Source organism: Canis lupus, chromosome 35 (assembly GCF_003254725.2).
Source record: "Canis lupus dingo isolate Sandy chromosome 35, ASM325472v2, whole genome shotgun sequence".
NCBI lineage: Eukaryota > Metazoa > Chordata > Mammalia > Carnivora > Canidae > Canis > Canis lupus.
In genome coordinates, this window is record NC_064277.1 from 11,795,332 (window position 1) to 11,817,935 (window position 22,604).

Genomic DNA, 22,604 nt, shown 5'->3' on the forward strand with positions numbered 1-22,604 from the left:
GACTGTGTAGTCTTTCCACCTTATAAGGGGCATGTGTCTCCTGCTGGGCCTTTAGTATGGGCACTAGAGTTTCTCTAGTTAGGAGTCCAACCACACATGACAGATTTGCTGTAGCGATGGCAACCCTCAGAGCACCAGAGTCTTCAGATTCTTATGTAGAGGACTTGTTTTTGAGGTGGTGGGTGGGTTACCAGAGCAGTATGCATGTGATGCCCAACTCAGTCCCAGTCTTAGGTCTTCCCTTTGTACCATGTCTCAGTGAGAGTCACTTGACATATTCCAGCAGTTTTTGGCTGTTAACTGTCCCTTCAAGGTCTTAGCTCAGCATTGAGGGGTGAGGAGGAGGACAGGATGCCATCTCTGTTCTGATTTGGCCTCTGTCTCCCATATGTACCATGTTCTTAGGTTTCTGGGCTGTGGCCTTTGTGTTCCTCCACCACTTCTTCAGCTGTTGTGGTGGACCCAGCTGGTAATCCTGTTCCTCCTCATGTAGCAGAGCTGTTTTTTTTTTTTTTCTCCTTTTCTTCCCCTTTCCCCACTGCAGTAAGTTTTCACCAGTGTCCTGAGGGCAGCAATGCATGTACCTGTCCCTTTACAGGGTCGTGTTTTTCCCTAGGGGGAGAGGGGAAGTGGATCCAAGTGGAATGTCTTGCTCCATCTCTGTGGCTACCACTCCTGTCCCCCAGATGTGGATTGCAGTGCATACTGAGCACTCTTTTCTGTGAGCACTGGAATGGGGTTCATGACATAGAGCCTACAGGAGAGCATAGCTTCAGAGGATTCACACAATAGCTGGCTCTAACCAACCCATCAGCTGCTTAGCTGAATTCTTCCAGCCAGTATCCCATTGCATCCACCCTAGATGATGCAGGCTTGTGTCTCCTCTCTTCCTGCAGACATGGTCTTTCAACTCTTTGAATGACCAGGACCTTAGCTTTACAAGGAATATGAAAAAGTCATAAATCAAAATGAGACCTGTTTTTTATTTTTTTTAAATAGAATAATCATTTTTAAGACAAAGCAGGTTTCATCCCAGTTAGACTTTGTAGCAGGGCTGACCTCTGATGAAATCAGCCTCCCTTCCAGTAATCTGTTCTCCTAATCATCTGGTGTCTTCTGATTTTCTTCAACTTCTCTTTAAGAGGAAAAAAAAAAAAAAGTAAAAGTGTCTGATTTAGCACTATCATGGTAAACTCAAAACAAATTGGGACTGACCCTCCAATTTTAGAATTTCAAACATCAGACAGTGTTTCAGAGACGTATCTGTGAAGCAGGAGGCAGGGAAATTACCCAGAAATCACCCATTCCATCTCTAGCATGGGCAGCTGGTGGGATTCAGTAAATCAGTGTTATTTTATAGCAAAACAGCAAAACCTGTAAGGCAAAAAAAGCAAATGAAATCACATTTTAAAGTAACCGACATACATATATTTTGTCCTCGGATATTTTAATTGTAAAAGTAACACATACTTGAGATAGACAACTTAAGGGGATCCCTGCGTGGCTCAGTGGTTTGGTGCCCGCCTTCGGCCCAGGGCATGATCCTGGGATCCCAGGATCAAGTCCCACATCAGGCTTTCTGGGTGGAGCCTGCTTCTCCTCTGTGTCTCTGCCTCTCTGATGAATAAATAAGTAAAATCTTAAAAAAAAAAAAAAAAAAAAAAGACAACCTAAAAATTCTAATCCATTCCATCTTCTTGAAATAATCACCCTTAAATGTTTTGGTGTCAATCCTTTGAGGCTTTTCTCTAAGAACTTACCTTTGTAATATACAAGGACTGGTAAAATAAATTAATATGCAGACCTTTTGGGATATGCAGGAAATAAACCTCTCTCCAAAAAATATGTGTAAAACAGAACATTAAAAAGTACGTATAAATATAGAATATTTCAAAGCTAAGCTGAATACTCTGTGATGTCTTTATTATTGCTCATGACAAAGAATTGGGGTGAGGTTTTGCATTTATCCTCCATTTAACTTTTTAAAGTTTATTAGCTTTCCAAGTTGGAAAGCACATTTAATGTTGTAATATTTTTTAAACAGATGAAGTTTTAAATCTAGTTCCACGTGAGCTTATGAAAATTTTGAAACTATTTGAAACCTGGACCTTCTTGAATGTTCTTTGTTAAAACACAGTCCCACTGGGGTCATGAGGCTCATATGAATGACTTCTAGTCAATGTTCCTCTTCGTGTGAGTTGAATTATCATAGAAAAAATGATGGAAAGATTCAGCATCTCTCTTAGTAAAACAGAAAAGAAAAAGGTAGAAGTCTTAAATATTAAAGAATATTACTACTCTGAGGACAGTGGAAACCTAAAATACTATTCACATATTAATTCAAATATTTGATATATCGTCAAATAAAATTAGTTTGCTTACAAAGATGAATGGCATCAGAGTTGTTTTAATTTTAATAAAAGGGAGACACAAGGAGGTAGAAAGAGCTCAGGAAGAATTGTGTTGAACTCTTGAATTTCTGTATATCTTCTAGTTGAGGCCTTTTTTTCTGATTTTCTTGATATATTACCCTTGCCTCTACTCTCCTGAGGTCCATTTCATGTCCTGCTTCCCTAACAAGTGTCCTGGACATGCCGCTGTCAGCACCTCCCTTTTCTGATCCCTGGACTGACTGGCCCATTCTTCCCCTGGCCACTCTCCTTGGCTAACCTGTGGGCTTTCTGTGGGTACAGACTTGTCTGTTCTATTCTTCAGCATTGCAAAGCTTATAAATAATAATAATAATAATAATAATAATAATAATAATAAAAGGTTGTATTTGTCCACGTGTAAAACATTGTATAACGTAGCCACTTGGTTGTTTTCGTTAGATGAAAAGCAGAGATTTGGTTTCGAGCGGTCTGGGTATGACCTTGAAGACTCTGATGGGCCGGATGAAGACGATAACGAAAATGAAGATGACGATGAAGACAGTCAAGCAGAATCTGTGTTGTCAGCAGCTCCCTCCGTTACAGCCAGCCCGCAGCACCTTCCATCTAGAAGTAGCCTCCAGGACTCTGGGAGTGTGGAGGAGGACATCAGGATTGCTGACTGCTTCTCGGGGGTGCACACCGACCCGATGGACGTTCTGCCCAGAGCCTTGCCCACCAAGATGACTGTGCTTAGCACACTGCAGTCAGACCAGAGCAGGAAGCCAGAATCTCCAGGGAAGACCCGGCAGCAGGCTGCAAAAGATGGAGAAGAACCAACTACTCCCGTAGACTCTTCTAGGTCACCCAAAGCTGCACCCAGATCCCCATGTCACCAAATGTCTGTAGACTACCCTGACTCAGAAGAAATTCTGGGAAGTTCTGTGGCAGGAAAGACTATTACTTTAACACAGGTAAATGTTTATTGCTTTCCTTTTGTTTAACCTGTTAAATAGGGGGATCCTAATGGCTTAAGAAAATAACGTACTAAAGTTACTGATTTATGGCCAAACCAGTTTCTTAGGCTTAATTTTTTGTTTTACTTGAAGGCAAAGAACAATTATGTTTTTGGCTCCTTGCTAGTTATTTTAATCAGAGCTCACATATTGTATCACAAATCTGTGAAAGGACCAAATGGATCTTTAAAAATATACTCATTTGAAAAAATATCTATGTGCCCATTGGGAACATGAATCTCAGAACCTGTTTGTCCCAGTGCTCACTCTGAGTTGTTTCTCCCACTGATATATGATATGATGAATTTGCACTAAATTATCCAAACATTTTGCACTTTGTGCCTGTCAGCAAGACAGCTACCAGTTTCTGTGGCAAAGTTAGCGTGACACCAAAAAAACCTATCAAGAAGTTCACTTTGCTTGAGTGATCAGATTGCTGTGGCAGCTTTAGAGCTTCTTGCCGGCAAACCAGCTCAGGGCCAGACACACATGCCTGTGGAAAGTCACCCTACGTGTTATGGGAACGTGTCTCTGCTCTTACCCCTGGTGGCTCATGAGGAATGTTTAAATCTGTGACGAGTACGTTCATCTCCCTGACACTTCTCTTACCTCTAGTATTGACCATGGCGGTAGAGTTTATTTCTAAATGTGGCAGATTTTGGTTTGGTAAGTAACACTGGAGAGAAATAAAGACTGTGCAAGCTCAGATTTCTGTAGACTATTCTAAAGTAATATAATTTAACTTAATTGCAGTAATAAATTATATTTGATATTTAAATTAATACATAAATTAATGCAGCCCTGCAATGTAGATATGGTCAAGAAAAATTTAATATTAAGGTGATAATCTTGGGCAGGAGGGAGATTGGCGAGATTTATCCCTTTTCATGACTTCCAGAATGGTCACCTACACTCTCGGCTTCTCTGTCCTAAAATCACTTTACATACCTGCCAGTGCCTAGAAATCTGGTTTTCAGTAGACATTTCATAAACTTACAAATGAAGGAAGGAATAAACAACTGCAGGCTTTTATCAATGACAACTCAATATTTCAAAAATAATCCTCCAGGGCAGCCTGGGGGACTCAGCGGTTTAGCACTGCCTTGAGCCCAGGGCCTGATCCTGCAGACCCCCGGGATGGAATCCCATATCGGGCTCCCTGCATGGAGCCTGCTTCTCCCTCTGTCCGTGTCTCTGCCTCTCTCTCTCTCTCTCTGTGTGTGTGTGTGTGTGTCTCTCATGAATAAATAAATAAAATTAAAAAAAAAATAACCCTCCAGTTGATTTTCCCCTTCGACTCGATATTCGTAGCCAACTAATGCCACAATTTCTCAATTAACTCCTAATCTCTAAAATAGGGTACAGCTGAGCTAGTGGTGCCAATAATAATAACAGAAATAGAACAGCAATAGAGTTATGGCTACATCTCAAGGTTAATTCCTGTATAAATGAGATGATGCCCACGAAATGTCTGAAAAATGCAAACAGTATTATACAAAATGTGTTGCTGTTATTTGTACTAGAGATTAAAGGCATAATAGATTTTTTTTTTTTAAGTTGGCAATTTATCTTTTAAAATGAAAGCATCGGGATCCCTGGGTGGCTCGGCGGTTTGGCACCTGCCTTTGGCCCAGGGCACAATCCTGGGGTTCTGGGATCGAGTCCCGCATCAGGCTCCCTGCATGGAGCCTGCTTCTCCCTCTGCCTGTCTCTGCCCCGCCCCCTGTGTGTGTGTGTGTGTGTGTGTGTGTGTGTGTGTGTGTCTATCATGAATCAATAAATAAAAATTTAAAAAAATAAAAAGTAAAATGAAAGCACCATTTTCAGAAAGCTTGTAATGTGTGGACACATACACGTGCTTCCGCGTCTCTGGGCAGAAGAGATTGTTCTGCCACCGTTTAGCTCAGGGCCCGACGAAGCTGTGCTGGTAAAAGGCCCCTGCGTCTTGTCTTCCAGAGCACAGGATCCGTAAGACTCCCTCCTCCCGCGGCGGAGCCCGGCCTTCCGGCAGCGGCGGAGCTTCCTTCGGGGGCCTCCCCGCAGCCCGACGCGCTCGAGCAGAAGCAGCAGGTGACGCTCCAGCCGCCGGCAGGCCTGCCCTCGCCCCAGACTCATCTGTTCAGCCACCTGCCTTTGCACTCCCAGCAGCAGTCGAGGACACCCTACAACATGGTTCCAGTGGGCGGGATCCACGTGGTGCCCGCCGGCCTCACCTACTCCACGTTCGTCCCCATTCAAGCAGGGCCAATGCAGCTGACGATTCCCGCCGTCAACGTCATCCACAGGACTGTGGGCGCTCCCGGGGATGCCGTCCCCGAAGTGTCTGGCCCCGCAAACCCCACCGGAGTGGCCGAGTTAAGCGGAGTCGTGCCGTGCATCCCCATCGGCCAGATCCGGGTGCCGGGCCTTCAGAACCTCAGTACTCCCGGCCTGCAGCCTCTCCCGTCGCTGAGCATGGAAACCGTCAACATCCTGGGCCTCGCCAACACCAACCTGGCCCCACAGGTGCACCCGCCGGGGCTCGCCCTGAACGCCGTGGGGCTGCAGGTTCTGACGGCCAGCCCGTCGCCCCAGGGCAGCCCCACCCCGCAGGCGCACATCCCAGGCCTCCAGATCCTGAACATCGCGTTGCCCACCCTCATCCCCTCGGTGAGTCAGGTGCCCGTGGACGCGCAGGGCGCCGCCGAGCTACCGGCCTCCCAGAGCCGGGCGCGGGAGGCGCAGCCCAAGCCCGCGGCGGCAGTCAGCGCGCAGCAGGGCGGCAGGACCACGTCTCCTCAGGGCTCGCCTCAGGCGCAGCGGGCCCCCGCGAGCAGAGTCCCCGAAACCCCCGCCCCCGCCAGGGACCACGCCCGGCCCGACGACGGCTGCCGGAAAATGGACGCCGCGGGGAAGGCAGCCCCGGGGCCTCACGGGAAGCCCGCCCCGGGGCCTCACGGGAAGCCGCCGCCGGAAGTCCCGCCGCCGTCGGGGCCCTTGGAGCCGCCGTTGCCGGGGCGGCCCGAAGCCTTCCCGGAGCCCCCGGGCCGGCGGACCCCGTCCCCCGACAGGCGGGGGCCCGACAGGCGGGGGCCCAGGCCGGCCGTGCTGCCCCGGAGGCAGGCCGTCGCGCAGTTCAGCGACGTGAGTAGCGACGACGACGAGGACAGGCTTGTGATAGCCACCTAGGGGTCTTTGTGGGGGGGGGCGGGGGGCTGGTTCTGTTTGGTTTTTTGGTGGTTTTTTTTGTTTTTGTTTTTTTTTATATAACACTTAAAGGTTTCTTTGAAAACCCTCCTTTCCTTAAAGCACATTTTTCTGACATAAACTCATGACTAATCTTTGTGCAATCATGAACTTTTGACCAATAATTGTTGTTTTTGTGTCCGCTCCAGCCATTTTTGTACATGTTGTATAGACACTCGTGCCTTTTAGGAGTTTTACGTTTAGAAGCTGTACAGATTGTTGAATATCTATATACATAAAAAATATATATTATATATGTATATGAAAACCAGGTAGTTATTTGTGTTTAGAAGAAAACAAAACAAAACACCCCGTCAAATCAAATGATTAAATTATATGTTGCACTGTTAAATATAAATTTTTATGGCTGTGGGGCAGAGTTTCTGTGTATAAATTAGTATGTAAACTCCATATTTATTGTATTCATATTAGTCTTTGAAAATGGGTCTGTCCTTCTTGTGTAAAAGACCGTAACTTTACACTTCAGACAGATTTTTTCTGTGTCATGAAATGTTTCAGTAAAATATTGTTTACTGACTTTACCACTGCTTAAGCCGTGCCTTCTTTCCATATCCAGGATCAGAAAAGGCCCCTAGGCCCCATTCTTTCCGCGCTCACCCCCACCCTTATTTTTGAGAAACGGGGGGCCTGACGGGTGTTACTACCGTGTGAAATTCAGTGCGATCCAAACGGCCAAGGCCTAGTTTTCTTATTTGTGAGGGGACTCGTTTTATAGCCGCTAACTTTGTAGAAGGTTCAGTCCTCATGAACACGGTCTGCAGATACTTGGAGCACTCGGCCTGCAACAGGCAGCGTTCCTAAATGCGGGTGTGACGGTTTCTGGTTAACAGAAATCAAATTAAAAGACGATTGTCAAAAAAATAAAATTAAAAAACGATTGTCCGGAGAACTTGGATGAGGCCCCGTGAAACCGGTTTCTCAGGCTCCATCCCCAGGTCTGTCCATCAGCCAAAGGCTCTTCATTGCCTCCTAACAAGCCCTACTGATTATCTCGGAGAGCTCTTGACCAAAACCAAAACGCAGAGGGTCCCAAGATTTACGGAAGAACGGAATTCAAACTTCTGAATTACTTACGTGACTCTCTTTAGAAATGATCCTTTCCTGTCCTGGGAGGCTTAGCCGGCCTTACCCATTCAGAAAAGAATTCACAGTCCCCATGGCCATGATATGCATTATTAAGCATTACACATGCTTGGTTTGTGAGAAAGTGTTTTAATGCTGGAACTGAATATGTAATATATCATTAAGGCAATGTATTCACATTTTTTAAAGGCCTCCTTCATGGGGATACAGGGGTATGAAGCTGGTGAGACGACAGACCATTGGGTGAAGTATTTTCAGTTGTTTCCAGACCTGCTGTTGGCCGGCCACTGCTTTCTATAATTTCTGGAAGGGCACCTGCCATCTTGGCCTGCATGCCCTGTACCGAATTAACAACCTCTAGAGTGCGTTCTGGCCCCAGCAGGCCCTGATGGGTCTGTGGTCCTTTTGATGTGTGCTAGAATTTTTATTTACATTTATTTCTCAAAAATAAACCTCTATTTTATATTCCAAGATTTGAAAAGAATTCTAGAAACTTACAAGAACTGCATTGCTCTGTCAATATAGTTGTTGAAAATGAGGTCCATTACTCATCAAATCTCTCAAAGTTAATGTTTTTTTGATTTCATGTCATGCTTTCTATTATATTTTTTATTGTATTTTGCCTAAAATTTTAAAGCAGTATAGCAAACATTTTTATTCTATAATCATATTTTAGGTATGTATAACTTCTCTAAATTCAAAAGTAATGCTCAGAATTTTGGGATTGGGATTTCTTTTTTATTTTGTATGAATTCTATTAATGGATGAATTCCATTAATTTTAAAATTTTCCTACATTTAACCAAACACCAATGTGTGATATACTTGGATGCTCCCTTGAGGATTTGATAATGCTGTAATAGATCTTAAGCTTCTTTTGTAGTCTTGAGTTTTCAAGATTCATTACATTATACACATACCTTTAATATTAGTGATTTTACTACTTCAATGTGGTTTTCACATAGTTTGCTAGTATGCAGCTAAGTGAGAAACATTCTCAAAGTCTGAGCCATTATATTTTGAAATAGTCACATAAACAAAATCTAAGGGAATAATTTTGGACACTTGATGCAAAGTCATCTTTTCCCACAGAGCACTGATATCCTTAAATATAAGTGACTTGCAAATAATGCAATCCATAGAGCTGGTGAGCCTACATTTGACTTTTATTCTCTTGTACTGTCACGGAAGACCCAGGTCACTGGAGAAATAGACCACAGTGACCATAGCAAATCTCTGTGATAAGTTGTTAGCCAAACAAGTGAAAAGCATAATGAGACAATTTCAGTATCTCCTTATGTGAACCCACTACAGTATCACTCTCAGAAGTGGTGGAAAATAGCTAAAGATTCAAAGGTCTTGTAGGCATCTGGCTGGCTCAGTTGGTAGGGCATGTGACGCTTGATCCTCCTCATGGTCATGAGTTCGAGCCCCACATCAGATGTGGAGATTACTTTTAAAAAATAAAGCTCACCTAATAAAACTTCTTAAAAAAAAAAGTCACCTTTCTAGTTATTAAGGGTTGATATATCTGTTTTATGAAAACTGTTGGATTAACAAGTTAGTGGCATTCAAGTCACTTCATTCTCCAAACTTTAGGCTACGATGAGACTTAATTTTTTCAGAATGATGATTAACTGATAATATTTCACAAAGAGATTTTGTTTCTCTTTTTTTTTTAATAATACAGCAGTGACTTTCATTTCACAGGAACACTGTAAATAACACTCATATTAATCTCTAATCAGAATTTTAAATGATAGGGCTTAACAAGGCTTATGGAGATGTTCATTATTTTCGTTGGAAAACTGTCAAGGTATTTCTTGATGCATGCTCAGGTCAAAATATAACATCAGTGCTCTTCTTTACTTTTCTGTTTTTAAGCTTATGTTTTGAGATCAAGTTTAAGCAACATGAAAGGGTGACTTTCATTAAAGTAATTTTGTCTCAAAACTATGTAAATTCTAAACACAGGATATTAAATCTAAGACTAGAATCTTCTTCTAAACTGGTATCCCATGACTTTGAATTATCTATTTAATATTCAATGAAGGTTGTTATATGGGATTATTTTAATAACCTTGACTCTGCCATCATTACAAAAAAATGAAAGAGAGCAAATTTAAAGCAAAAAATGTAAAATATTTTCTCCGCCAGTTATATAATTTGAAAGTCATGAGGCTCTTGCCTCTGTTGGGTTCATTTAGAGCCTTGCATATACCAGAGTACTGCATATGCCAGTACTCTGTTGTGGACATCAGAGTACATCAGGCATGAAAAAGTCTCAGGCATCCCAAATCCAGCATTTGTGCTAAGTACCAACCAACTCCAATATAATGCAAGATACAGAAGAAATTAGAAGGCACGCTTTCTGTCCCAAAGGAGCATGCTTGCCTAAGACTCAGGCCATATAAACTAGAGAATAATAATAGGCCACACACATCTTAGAAATCACAGACTATAAACATTTTGAGAGGTAAGAAAGTTATCTTAAGTAATTAAAGAATGATTTGTGTATGTTGGGGACTGCTGCATTTTGAAGAAGGAATGGGATTTGGGACTTTAGAAATGTTGCTAGGCAAAAAAAAAAAAAAAGAAAGAAATGTTGCTAGGCAGTAGAACAGAAGTAACTGAGATGACCATGCTACTTAAAAATCATGCTGGGGGAGCGGAGGAGGGTGCGCCTGGATGGTACACTCGGTTGAGCAACAGACTCTTGGTTTCAGCTCAAGTCATGATCTCAGAGTCCTGGGATCAGACTCTGGACTTAGCATAGAGTCGGCTAAAGTTTCTCCCTCTCCCTCAGCCCCTACCCCCTCTTACTCTCTCTCTTTCTCTCTCTCTCTCTCAAATAAAATATTTTTTTGTTGTTGTTTTTAATGTGCCTGGGAAGCAGTCTAAGTGGAAAAGAAGATTCACTCAGGCTTTCAACAAATATTTATTTAGCACCAACAGTATAGAGAGCACTTTGGAGAGACAAGTTTAATGCAAATTAGTGTCTACCCTCTAGGAGCTTAAGGTCTAGTAGAAGAGTAAGTGTAAGACACAGAGCTTCTCAAGAGAAGTAAGAGTGGAACCATAGTTCCCCTTTATTCTCTGTTTCACTTTCTGTGGTTTCAGTTAACCGTGGTCAACCTCAGGCAGAGGCAGGTGGTCCGCCACCCTCCCCCACCTCTTCCCTCCTGCCCCTTCACTCTCCCACCCTCCCCCCCCTTGCCCCCACGCGCATTCTCAGTAGGTAAGTAGTATAGCCTAATACCATGTTACAGTGCCTGTGTCATTCCCCCTGACTCCCATCTTGTCACATATCATCACAAGAAGGGTGAGTATGGTACAGTAAGGTATTTTAAGAAAAAGAGATCACATTCATGTAATTTCTATTATAGTATAAAATTGTTCTGTATTATTCATCTTTATTGTTCTTTCACTGTGCCTCATTTGTAAGTTAAACTTTATCATAGGTATGTGTGTACTAGAAAGAACATAGTAAATAGAGGGTTCAGTATTATCCGTGGCTTCAGGCATCCAGTGAAAGGAGTCTTGGAACATTTTCCCATGGATAACAGGGGGCTACTGTACAACCAAGAGTATTAATGCAAATAAGGGGGAGCTCCTGGTTGAATTGATCAGGGAGCACTTTCTGGAGCATGTGATATTTAAATTTGCCCTTGAAGGAACGTCACTAAGCAGAAACAGTAGAAGGGAGGACATTACAGAGGGATGTGGAGGGCAACCAATATTTATCCCCACTATGTATTATTTATCATCTCATTTGAATGTGTTATTTTCCCATTTTCTAGACAAGAAACCTGCATCTCTCATTGTTTTGAATTTTCATCATGCTCCTGCAGGAGATGGTATTTGAGTCACAAGATTGCACAACAGCAGTGTTGCACAGAACCAGAGGTGCAGGAAGCCTGAAGAAGGATCAAGATGAAAGAAGCAGACAATGTTTTTAGTGGTGTAGCAAGCACCCGACAAAGCCATGGTGATACTGTGGAGAGCAAGGGACAGAACTGAAGATGATTAAAAGTGTGTTGTCTCTTCACATGAAGAGTCACAGAGTCATTCATGCAGGGAGGAGAGTGTTATTTCTTTAATGGGCGAATAATTTAGGGGAAGGAACTGGCAATAACAGGACAGAAAAGTGAGGAGGAGAAGGAAGTAATACAGGGAGCATGGAAGGCAAACACAATTCATGACTGAACTGGCCACAGTATTTTTTTTAATTGGTGGACTCAATAAAATTATAGGAGACATTTATTGATAATGCAAATAGATGAGGATCAGTGTCCAAGAAGATTGGACCAACTGGAGAGATGGACTGGGTTTGAGACAAAATTTAATAGGAAAAATTAAACTGTATTTAAAAATGTAGGGATCCCTGGGTGGCACAGCGGTTTGGCGCCTGCCTTTGGCCCAGGGCGCGATCCTGGAGACCCGGGATCGAATCCCACGTCGGGCTCCTGGTGCATGGAGCCTGCTTCTCCCTCTGCCTGTGTCTCTGCCTCTCTCTCTCTCTCTGTGACTATCATGAATAAATAAATAAAATCTTTAAAAAATAATAATAATAAAATAAAAATAAAAATGTAGCAGTTTGATTTATACAAAGTTCAGTAGGCACCATTCTACATTCTTCCCCTCCCCCCCAAAAAAAACATTGTCTTGGGGATATTAGAAATACATTAGTTAGACCCACATACAAAAATAGCCATACTATTCCCTTGTGAACAGTGCATCCCAGGAGTATTCTTCATAACTAGGACTTCTGGACCCAAGCTTGAACAATATAGAAACAAAAGGAACATGTCTTGGGGCCATCAAGCTCTGAGGCCAAGCTTTTAGAAGGGCCTTCGTGAGAGGGCTGGAAGCAGGACAACCTGGATGGCTCATCCTGACAGCCAAGAAAGCACCTCAGGAGAGTCACAGCAGCAGAAATAATAAAGAGTAATCACAATGAAGAAGAAGAAGAAATAAGAACAATAAAGTTGTCTTTCCAGTAGGGGAGAGAGAGTTTGGGGATTATGAGGAAAGAGCAGGCCATTGTGATGGAAATGCCAGGTCTCCATTAACTTTTGTGTAAAACCAGGATTAGCCTCACAGCAAGCAGCCAGTGGGAATTCAGGGCTCTCAAACTAAAACTCACATTTGCATAATAACCAGACATAGAGGAATATATCTTCAGGGAAGACTGCAGTATTAAAAATTCTAGTATTGACACCAATCCTTCAAGATCTATCTGGACTAGCCCAGAGAAGACCTGCCTAACTATTCTCCCCTCCACTTGATTCTGAAGCAGTTTCTACCAGAACACCACTTCCGAGGGCTTGGGTGTTGGGAACAGTCTCTGTTCTGGGATCATGCAGAAGCAGCTGAGAAGAACCCTAGTACTAAAATCAGTGACCCCCAGCCACAATCTAACAGCAGAGAGATGGACCAGGCAGGTGTTTCTCTCAAAATCATGGATCAAGATTGGCTTATTTTGTAATAAAAAGTCCCCATGACATAACAGAAGTGTTCTCCTCACTATGCTTTTGTTCTCTGAGAAGTTCGGGCTGTCTCGTTCCATAATTCCTGAGGTTACACTGGAAATGAAGGCTGTATTCCAGCACATTGAAGAATTCTTTTGAGGCTCTAGACTCTGGTAGGCGTGGGTCTGTGTGTTGGGGATAATGATGAAAGAATGGTAAGCTTTGTATTTTATTCCCCTCCGCCACCCCCACTCAAGCCATGTACCATCCTGAGAAGAGGTAGCTACTTAGATTATTAGGATGAAACTCCAAAAAAAAGTGAACATTTCCCAGCTTAAAAGGATATAATAAATTCATTTGCAGGATTAGGTAAATTTTCTTACTTAATAAGGTATTCATATAGATAAAGGTTTTGAGATCATCCTTGGATGCAATAGAGCATTTTATCAACAAGTCACCATATATATAATGCAGTGTTTCGAATTTTTACAGTTACAACAAATATATGATGTTATTCCCATTTTACGGTTGAGAATATTGCCTAAGAGTTACAAAGTAGTGAGGCTAGGGTTGGAAACTAGGTCTTTTTTTCCCCCTACTGTACCATGATCCTTTTCAGTAAAGATTTATAGTAATTGGATTGGATTGGATTCATTTCTAGGTGAAAGTCTACTTAGTATTCATAAAACATCCCATTTAAATTTTTGACCTAAGTGAGTACATCCAGTGCTATGCACATTTGTATAGATATTAGATTTTATAACTGTCCCATATGGCCTTTCTCATAATGGATATAATAGGAGCCATAAAAATATTTAGTGAAGAAATATTTAATTAAAATAGCAGTAGATAAAATAGCAATGTAAAACGATAATCCTAATCAAGCATAAAACATGTAAATTTCCAAAGTATATTATGTTTCAGTAATTCATCATTATTTAGAAAAATGTCTTTGTCACATATCTTACAGTGGTAAAAGTCAAATGAAAGGGGAAAATTGAACATAGATTCACATTGTTTTGGATATAGACATGGTTTGAGCACAGCATAACATTATAAAGTCTCTGAATTTGATCCTTTCAGAAATATTTTTGAAAAGAAATAGAGCAATTTTCTGTTACTTTTGATACAGAAGAAAATTATTTAAACATCTGTCTCAAAAAAATAAAAAATAAGATAAAAAATAAACATTTCTCCTGTAAGAGGGAGCATCAAATTATACTTTTAAAAAATGTCGTAAATTGTACTATTTACATATAATGTAAAGAAATCAAAGATAGGAATTTAGAAGGAAATGAAGACATTAATAAATTCTTTTTTGCAGAACCGGGAAGAGAGAAAAAAAATAATTGATCTCCTTAGCAAATGATTCCATATCTCATTACAAACCAATAAAGGTAACTGTATAGAGTCAACGCTTTATTTTCTTCCAGATCTTACTTTTTGGTGTCTGAATTATAGTAGTGAATAATTAGATACCTTTCATGATGTCCACATACTTGTGGATTTTATAAAGTTATAAAGCCCAGTAGGCATTTGTTATGTAGTTGGTTTTGCCAGAGACAAGACATCTTTCATTCATCCGTTTTCAGTTACATGAAAGACAGTGTGTTTAGTTATTTATCTATGAATGTTGCCAAATGGGATCTAAGGAAACCATGTTAGGTGAAAGACAACAGGACTTTACATTCCTGGAGGTCAATCATGGAAAGAAAAGCCAGCTTTGAGATCAGTCAATTAGCCAGGCATGCTTAGTTTTCTTTGCTAATAGCAAGGCTTAGTTTTGCCCAGTAGGGTCAAATGTTAAGACTCATTTTGATTCAGCAAATGTATCCTTGGATACATTTGAATTTAGTTATTTTGGAACATCTTTATTACATTCATTATACATCGAGACCTTTTCTGTTACTTCCACACTCATACTCACTAGGAGTAATTCAAGGTTTCTTGCAGAGTCTGCTCATTTATAACCAACCAGGTACCACCATCATAATAATTATTGAAAGATCCAGTCTTCATGGAAAGTAAATTAACTATTCTGATCAAATAACTTGGGCCATTTCAGTCTACAAGAGGCTGCCACCTTCTGAATTCATAATGTTGATTATAAGAAATTGAATTTCAGAAAGTAATCTATGAAGAGAAAAATAATTTTTACAACTCACCTTTTTAAAAACTAATTTCAGACTCCAATCACTAATGACATCCTTTTGTGAATGACCATGAAGTGAAATGCTTAATAAAAGATATTTTTCTTTGTCTCAGCCTCTGTTGGAAATAGTTGTAAAATGTTTAGTACATGGTACATCAATCCTCTTTGATGCTTAAGCAACCCTGAATGCCTTCAGGTCAATGCTCTGAAGGTTCTTTAAATAGGAGATAAAGATCAGAACTGACACAGGGACCCCAGGGGCCTATCCTGGAAAATGTTTTGTTTGTTTTGTTTTGTAACTAAACAAATTCCTGTGAACTCTTTGTTGTCATTTTTCTAAATCCTTCCAAAAAAGAGGGATTTGGAAGACAAAACAGATTCAGGCGTCAAAACATTTAAAGCTGCTTCTATAGGTAGAGTCATATATTCTTTCAAATTTCAGCTGAAACAGATAAAATATTTCGTGACAGACTTTCATTATTGTCTCTTAGAAGCGCCTAAAGCTTTCACTATTACTGTTTTTACTGTTGGAGCTTAAGTAACTGCCTTGCCAGCATATAGAATATACTCAATGTATTTGTATATGATTTGTAATATAATGTAACTGATTGGTAAAACCTGCACATTTCATTAAAATTTTGTTCAGAGTTAGGGGCCACTGAGACCAGATGACTGGAGAATGATTGAATCTTAGTTTAACTTCAGCTTATGTCAGTGGCCAGTGATTACATCCCTAACTGCTGTGAACCGTGTTACAAATTTATAACCAAATGAAGTATGAACAAGAAAGAATGGATGTGCAAAAAAATATCTCAAGGTTCATAAGCTACACATTGCAGCAATATTATTAGTCTATATAGTATGTGTTCTATAATTTATCTGTTTATCAAATCAAAACATAAGCTTCAGCCTTAGTTCTTTTAGTGTCACATGTGGAAACAAGTAACATATTGCATATGGAAACAAGTAATCTTAAGAACAGATTGCTTAGGGGTGCCTCCGTGGTTTGGTTTAAGTGTCACTCTTGATATTGGCTCAGGTCATGATCTCAGGGTGGTGTATAGAGCTCAATACCGAGTCTGCTTAAGATTCTCACTCTCCATCTCCCTCTGCCCCTGCCCCCACACTCACTTTCTCTCAATACACATATATATACATACATACTTGGAGGAAAAAGAAGATTGCTTAAATTCAAATCCCAAGCCAGCTAAGTATCAAATTATTTATTTTCTGTTCCTCAATTTTCTTATCTATCACTTAGGGCAAAAAAGTAAGTACTCCGTGTGTATTGCAGCATTGTTCACAATAGCCAAAACATAGCAACAACTTAAGTGTCCATCAGTCCATCAAAGGAAGAATGAATAAAGAAAATGTGTCGGGGGATCCCTGGGTGGCTCAGCAGTTTGCGCCTGCCTTGGGCCCCGGGGCGTGATCCTGGAGTCCCTGGATCAAGTCCCGCATCGGGCTTCTTGCATGGAGCCTGCCTCTCCCTCTGCCTATGTCTCTGCCTCTCAATCTCTGTCTCTCATGAATAAATAAATTTTAAAAAATATTTTTAAAAAAAAAGAAAAAAAAAGAAAATGTGATATTTATATATAATTTAATAAAGAAAATGTGATATTTATATATAATAATTTTAATAACTATCATATATATAAATACCAATATATATAATGGAGTATAGTTGAGCCATGAGAAAGAAGGAAATCCTGCCATATGTGACAACATGGTAGGACCTTGAGGACATTATGCTGAGTTTAAGTCAGAGAAAGACAAATACTGTTTGATCTCACTTATATATGGATTCTAAAAAATGCAGTTCTCAAACAGAATAGAATGAGATTTACCAGGGGCTGGGGTGGGAGATTTGAGTAGATCTTGTTTAAGGGTCAACTTACTACTAGTAGTCAGTCCTGGAGACCTAATACACAACACGGTGACTATGGTCAACAATACTGTGTTATAAACCTCAAAGTTGCTAAGAAACTAGATCTTAATTGTTCACACCACAAAAAAGAAATGCTGAATATGTGATGTGATAGAAGTGTTAGCTAGTGCTACAATGGCAATCATGTCACAGTGTATCAGTGTATCAAATCAACACACATTGCACACCTTAAACTTACACATTGTTATATGTCAGTCTTATCTCAATTAAAAACAGTAAATATGCTCCATTAGGGCTATTGGAAGATTAAAGCAGACATTTATGTAAAGAAATCAACAGCTCCTGGTGCATAGAAATATCTGAATGTCAGCACTGATTACTAGAGTTTTCAAGTGATTTTGAATGCTCTGCAATAAGACAGATGCCAACAGTCATTCAGCAAATACTCATGAAGCACCTACCATGTGCAAGACCATGTCAGATCTTTATCTGTAACCATGCTAAAACCCACTTGCACCCTTTATGAAATGCTGTGCTGTGTTTAGAATGCTTTCTAACATTTTTCGCTTTCCAGGAAAACCAGACAAGGCAGAAATAAAATGAATAAACCAAACAGGTTCTTTCTAATAGCTTACATGAATTCTTATGTCTATACATTCAAAAAAGTGAAGTCATTCCTGTCTATTCTCAAGAAGGTGGGCTGTTGGCTAGGGAAAAAAAAAAAAAAAAAGAGGGTGTGTGATATTTGCAGATGATGAGTGCACCTCTAAGGGAAAGGTACTCATTTCCCAGATTGTTCCATGCTTGCCTTTCTTCTTAGTGGAGTCTAGCAGGAAGTCGGGACACAGTTTTCTTCAAGGAAGATCACAGCCATGACTGCCATATTGCCCAGGCCTGCCCAGAGACCAGTGTTAGAAAACAAGTAAACGTCCAGGAGCTGGGAAGAGCCCAAACCCACAGAATTAGGCTGCTGCCTCTGAGCATCTCTGCTTGTGCTGGACTTGGGGCTGCTTTCACTGCCTGGCAACCACAAGGTTACACCCAGTGGGAGAGGAGGCTCCCCAAATTAGACTGTTAAAGAGTGACTGGAAACAGTTGATTTGTCAGAGAGCTATAGGGTTTGATTCTAGGTCACTATCATTTTAAGTCTTGAGTGTGTTTTTAAGAATCACTGAATTCTTTTTTTTTTTTTTAAGATTTTATTTATTTATTCATAGAGACACAGCTAGAGAGAGAGAGGCAGAGACACAGGCAGAGGGAGGAGCAGGCTCCATGCAGGGAGCCTGATGTGGGACTTGATCCCAGGTCTCCAGGATCACGCCCTGAGCTGCAGGCGGCGCTAAACCGCTGTGTCACCGGGGCTGCCCAAGAATCACTCAATTCTAAATATAAAAAGTGAACTTAAGCTTACTCTTTCAACATCCCCATTTAATAAATGAGGAAAATGATGTCCAAAGAGGGTTAGTGCTCCACATCTTTTTTTTCTTCTTTTTTTTTTAAGTAGGCTTCATGCTAGCATGGAGCCCAATGTGGGGCTTGAACTCACCACCCTAAGATCAAGACTTGAGCTGAGGGATGCCTGGGTGGCTCTGGTTGAGCGTCTGCTTTGGCTCAGGGTGTGATCCTGGAGTTCCAGGATTCTGTGCCACATTCAGCTCCCCACAAGGAGCCTGCTTCTCCTCTGCCTGTCTCTGCCTCTCTCTTTGTGTGTCTCTCATGAATAAATAAAATATATATATATATTTAAAATAAAGACCTGAGCTGAGATCAAGAGTGAGATGCTTAACTGACTGAGCCACATAGGCGTCCCCTCCCCCTCCACTTTTTTTTTTTTTTTTTTTTTTTTTTAATACTCTGAATCTTTTAAGACAGATACAAAGTGGCCACATTGACACTGGCTACCAGTGCAGGCTCCCAAGAAGAAATGCCTGAGATTATTTCTTTCCTTTCTCTGCTTATAAGCTTTCTAAAGTCAGGGAAGGTCATTGACCCTCCCTGTACCTCAATTTTCATCTAAAAAATGGGGATTGTAATAATACAAAACTCAGAAATCAGGAAAATCAAATGACATGTCACTAGGGTATTTGGTAATAAGCCTGCCTATAATAAACATTCAAAGTTGCCTTATTATTATTTTTACAATTATACCTATTGGTATTATTCTGGGGAAACCAAAGTTAGAAAGAAACCAGAAGACAATGGCTGACAAACATCCCTTCATGCTCTGAAATTTTCACTCTTGACCTCTAATGAGCTGGCTAAGTGATAAGGAGGATTTTTATATTTAGGGTTGTTTTTGTTTTTCATTTGTCTGTCTCCGAAGTCAGTACTCCAAGTACCTGAGAAGGTTAAATTATAAGTTATGCTTGGAATGTTCAATGTTTTTAAGGAATTTGATTATTTTATAAACCATGTTTGAAAGAATTTAATTTGTTGAGTTTATGTTTTGGTGACTTGAAATGCTTAAGATGACATTCAAAGTATAATTATAAAAAGGGAAATCATAAATTTACTAGGAAAAATATGAGATATTATCTTTTTGACATTGTGGCAGGAAAGGGCTTTTAGGTAAGAAACTAAAAACAAAAATCAGGAATGGTCTTAAATTCAAGTTCATCAAAATGCAAAACTTGGATTCAACATAAAAACATTGAAATGTTAATAAGACAACTCAGCGGGGGAAGGGATTTGGTTTATATATCTCACAGAGAATACTCAACCCAAACATATTTAAAATATTTTAAAAGCCAGTAAGGAAAAAAAAAAAAAAAAAACAAAAGGCCCAATAGGAAAATATCCAAAAGGTAAGAGTAAGAAATTCATAGAAAAAATACAAGTGGCCAACAAATATATTACACATGTTTACCTTCAAAGAAATGAGAAAAGTGAAAATTAATATTTTTTTTCACTAGATAGTCAAATAGTAAAAACTCAGTCCCATGAAGCGTGGGTGGGCAGGGCTGTGGAGGGAGCAGGGATTTTAGACATAGCTGGTAGACGTCTGAGCCATTGGGAAGAACAATTTAGCAATATTCACTAGAACTAAAATGCAACCTATGCTCCTCCCCACCTCTCCATATCAACCATCAATATGAAGGAATACTCACCAAGGGAACATGAGCAAAAACACCATGTAATTTTTTTTTTTTTTTTACTATATTGAAAAATTCTTGAAAACCTAAATATCCTTACATAGAAGAGAATCTGCATGAATCAGAGCTTGTTCCTTCTCTGGAACACTCAATGTGATTAAAAAAGAAAGCATTAAATAGAGGGATAGATCTCCAAGACCTATCTTGAGATAAAGATAACCAGTTTCAGGAAAATTCATATAACAGGTACAATTTATATCAAAAAATATAAAAGGATATAACCAAATGGAGTACAGATGTTTGGAGCCTAGGTCTTTACGTAAAAGCATAGGAAAAGGCATGGAATGATGATACCTACAACTCATAGCCCGGGACATCACTGAGGAAGAGCTAGGGATCATGGCAAACGGGTGGGCATTCATTGGGTTTTATGGGCCCAGTAAGTTAAGGTCAAGTTAATATACAGACAGGAACAAAAATGTCAGCTTTATGATGGATAAAGGCTATCAGATGGTTTAGGTCTACAACAAAATGGACTTGCTTCCCCACCCTGCATCACGTTTACCCCTCTGTATGGCCCCTTTCCAGTCCAGGCCTTGGGGGACAGTCCACATAAAGAGGAGTTGAGTTCTACATAACCTCATAGTGGTCAGAGCCAGAGAAGTGACTGGTTCCTCAACCTCATACCGTTTCAATAGATGGGCTCCAGTTTCTTTAAAAATGTGCACCAGGGTTGCCCCACCATTTAGGTAACAGGATTCTCCACATCCTCCAGAGGAGTGAGTTTGGAAAGGATGAAGCAGCAAGGTCAAGATTGTTCTTGTTGCTGCTTCGATGTTACTGTTACTATTTTCCAGCCTGGTGATGAGAGTTTCCTCTGACAGTGTTGCTAACAAGCAATGTTTTAATGCCCTAAAAAGAGGAAATGTACTCTTGCGACACAAGTAAACAAAACCAAAATTCAAATAGAAATTTACAAAGGATGTTAGTTAGCCTTTTCTCAGAACAGTGGTCACTTATAAGTAATGCTTTAATGCTTCCAAGGAAATATATTTATGTCAAAGCCATGTAAGAGAATAAAATTAGGACAGAAGACAAAATAGAAAGCTCAAGAGTTATGGCATGAATTTTCTTTAAAAGGACTGGAAATTAATCCTAAGATGTAACCGGTAAAATTTCAGTAAGTTTTATATCAACACCATTATGCATTCAAGATATTGAACAGCATCTTTGAAATAATAAGAAATAATTATTAAAATAAAAACTATGTGCAAAGTACTCTGTTATGTACATGGTTATCTATCTATCTATCTATCTATCTATCTATCTATCTATCATCTATCTATCTATTTAAGCACCATAGAGTCAGCACACCTCTTCAGTTAAGGAAACCGAGGCATAAAATGGATAAAAATACCTGCCCAAGTTCCCCAAAATTTGAGCCCATCCCAATGCTTATTTATCTCCTTTGTTCTTTATCAATATTCTCTTCCAGCTACCAGGTCTTCATTGGATAAGCTGAACGTACGCATTTTTAAATTAAAACAAATTCCATTATTTTCTTGGCATATACACTTGCAATGATTCACCAACTAGAATCTTCATCTACTGAGAGGAAAGAGTCCTTTATTCGTGTAAACTATAATTATAAGCATTCAATATTTTTAGGGGGAAAATGTATCTGTTTATGCTAGGTATTTAATAATCACCTAGAGATTTGCTCTAATTGTCAGCTTCTCCAGAATTACTATGGTTTTCTAAATTTCTTAACAAGTAATTACAAATAGATGTTTTGGAATGAAAAAATGAAAATGATATTCAGTGTTTCCTGTATTTCATAAATACCATATAATTTCCCTCCATGACAATTTCCATTTTCTTATATGAAAGAGTGCTAGGCCACACTCCGGGCATAAGTCTCTGCTGGACGCATCCACACATTCTTTTCCTACTCAATTATTCAAATCTTCCTCTACAATGTCAGAAATTTCCACAAGAGTCTAATAACCCAATACACGAACATATCTTTGTTTTCATTTGCAGCACAGGTATTTTTCATTTTTCTTTTTGTAAATGCTTTCTAATGCTGAATAAGCTGGAGAGACTACATCACATACAGGTGCAAACGACATGTGGCTTCATTACGCTGCACATCAATATAAAGCAATGATGACAGTTTGGTGAGATTCATAGGCCCACAAAGATATGTAAAGGTAAGAGTTGATATTCTGAATGTACAGGCCGCTTTATAATTCTGATTGTACATGTATTTAGCTTGGCTTGCAAAT

The 22,604-nt window shown here is 40.1% G+C and overlaps 1 protein-coding gene and 1 long non-coding RNA gene across 8 annotated transcripts in view; one reads left to right on the plus strand and one right to left on the minus strand.

Moving 5' to 3' along the window:
* HIVEP1 (HIVEP zinc finger 1) overlaps window positions 1–7,152 on the plus strand; it is a 149,122-nt gene extending 141,970 nt beyond the window's left edge. For all 5 annotated transcript variants that reach the window (XM_025444347.3, XM_035710453.2, XM_035710454.2 and 2 more), the window contains exons 8-9: window positions 2,832–3,343; window positions 5,342–7,152. In XM_025444347.3, coding sequence (XP_025300132.2) covers window positions 2,832–3,343; window positions 5,342–6,553 — 1,724 coding nt within the window. In that variant the 3' untranslated portion in view covers window positions 6,554–7,152. The remainder of the gene's footprint in view (window positions 1–2,831; window positions 3,344–5,341) is intronic.
* Window positions 965–5,377, minus strand: LOC112658265 (uncharacterized). Of its 3 annotated transcripts, none has more exons than XR_003135628.3 (5): window positions 5,239–5,377; window positions 2,383–3,185; window positions 1,471–1,617; window positions 1,291–1,374; window positions 965–1,135 (listed from the first exon to the last, which is right to left on the minus strand). It is a non-coding gene; the product is annotated as an uncharacterized LOC112658265 (long non-coding RNA). The 3 variants fall into 3 exon arrangements; XR_003135629.3 differs by having other exon boundaries at window positions 1,216–1,374; XR_007408355.1 differs by having other exon boundaries at window positions 1,471–1,639.
* Window positions 7,153–22,604: the final 15,452 nt, after the last annotated feature.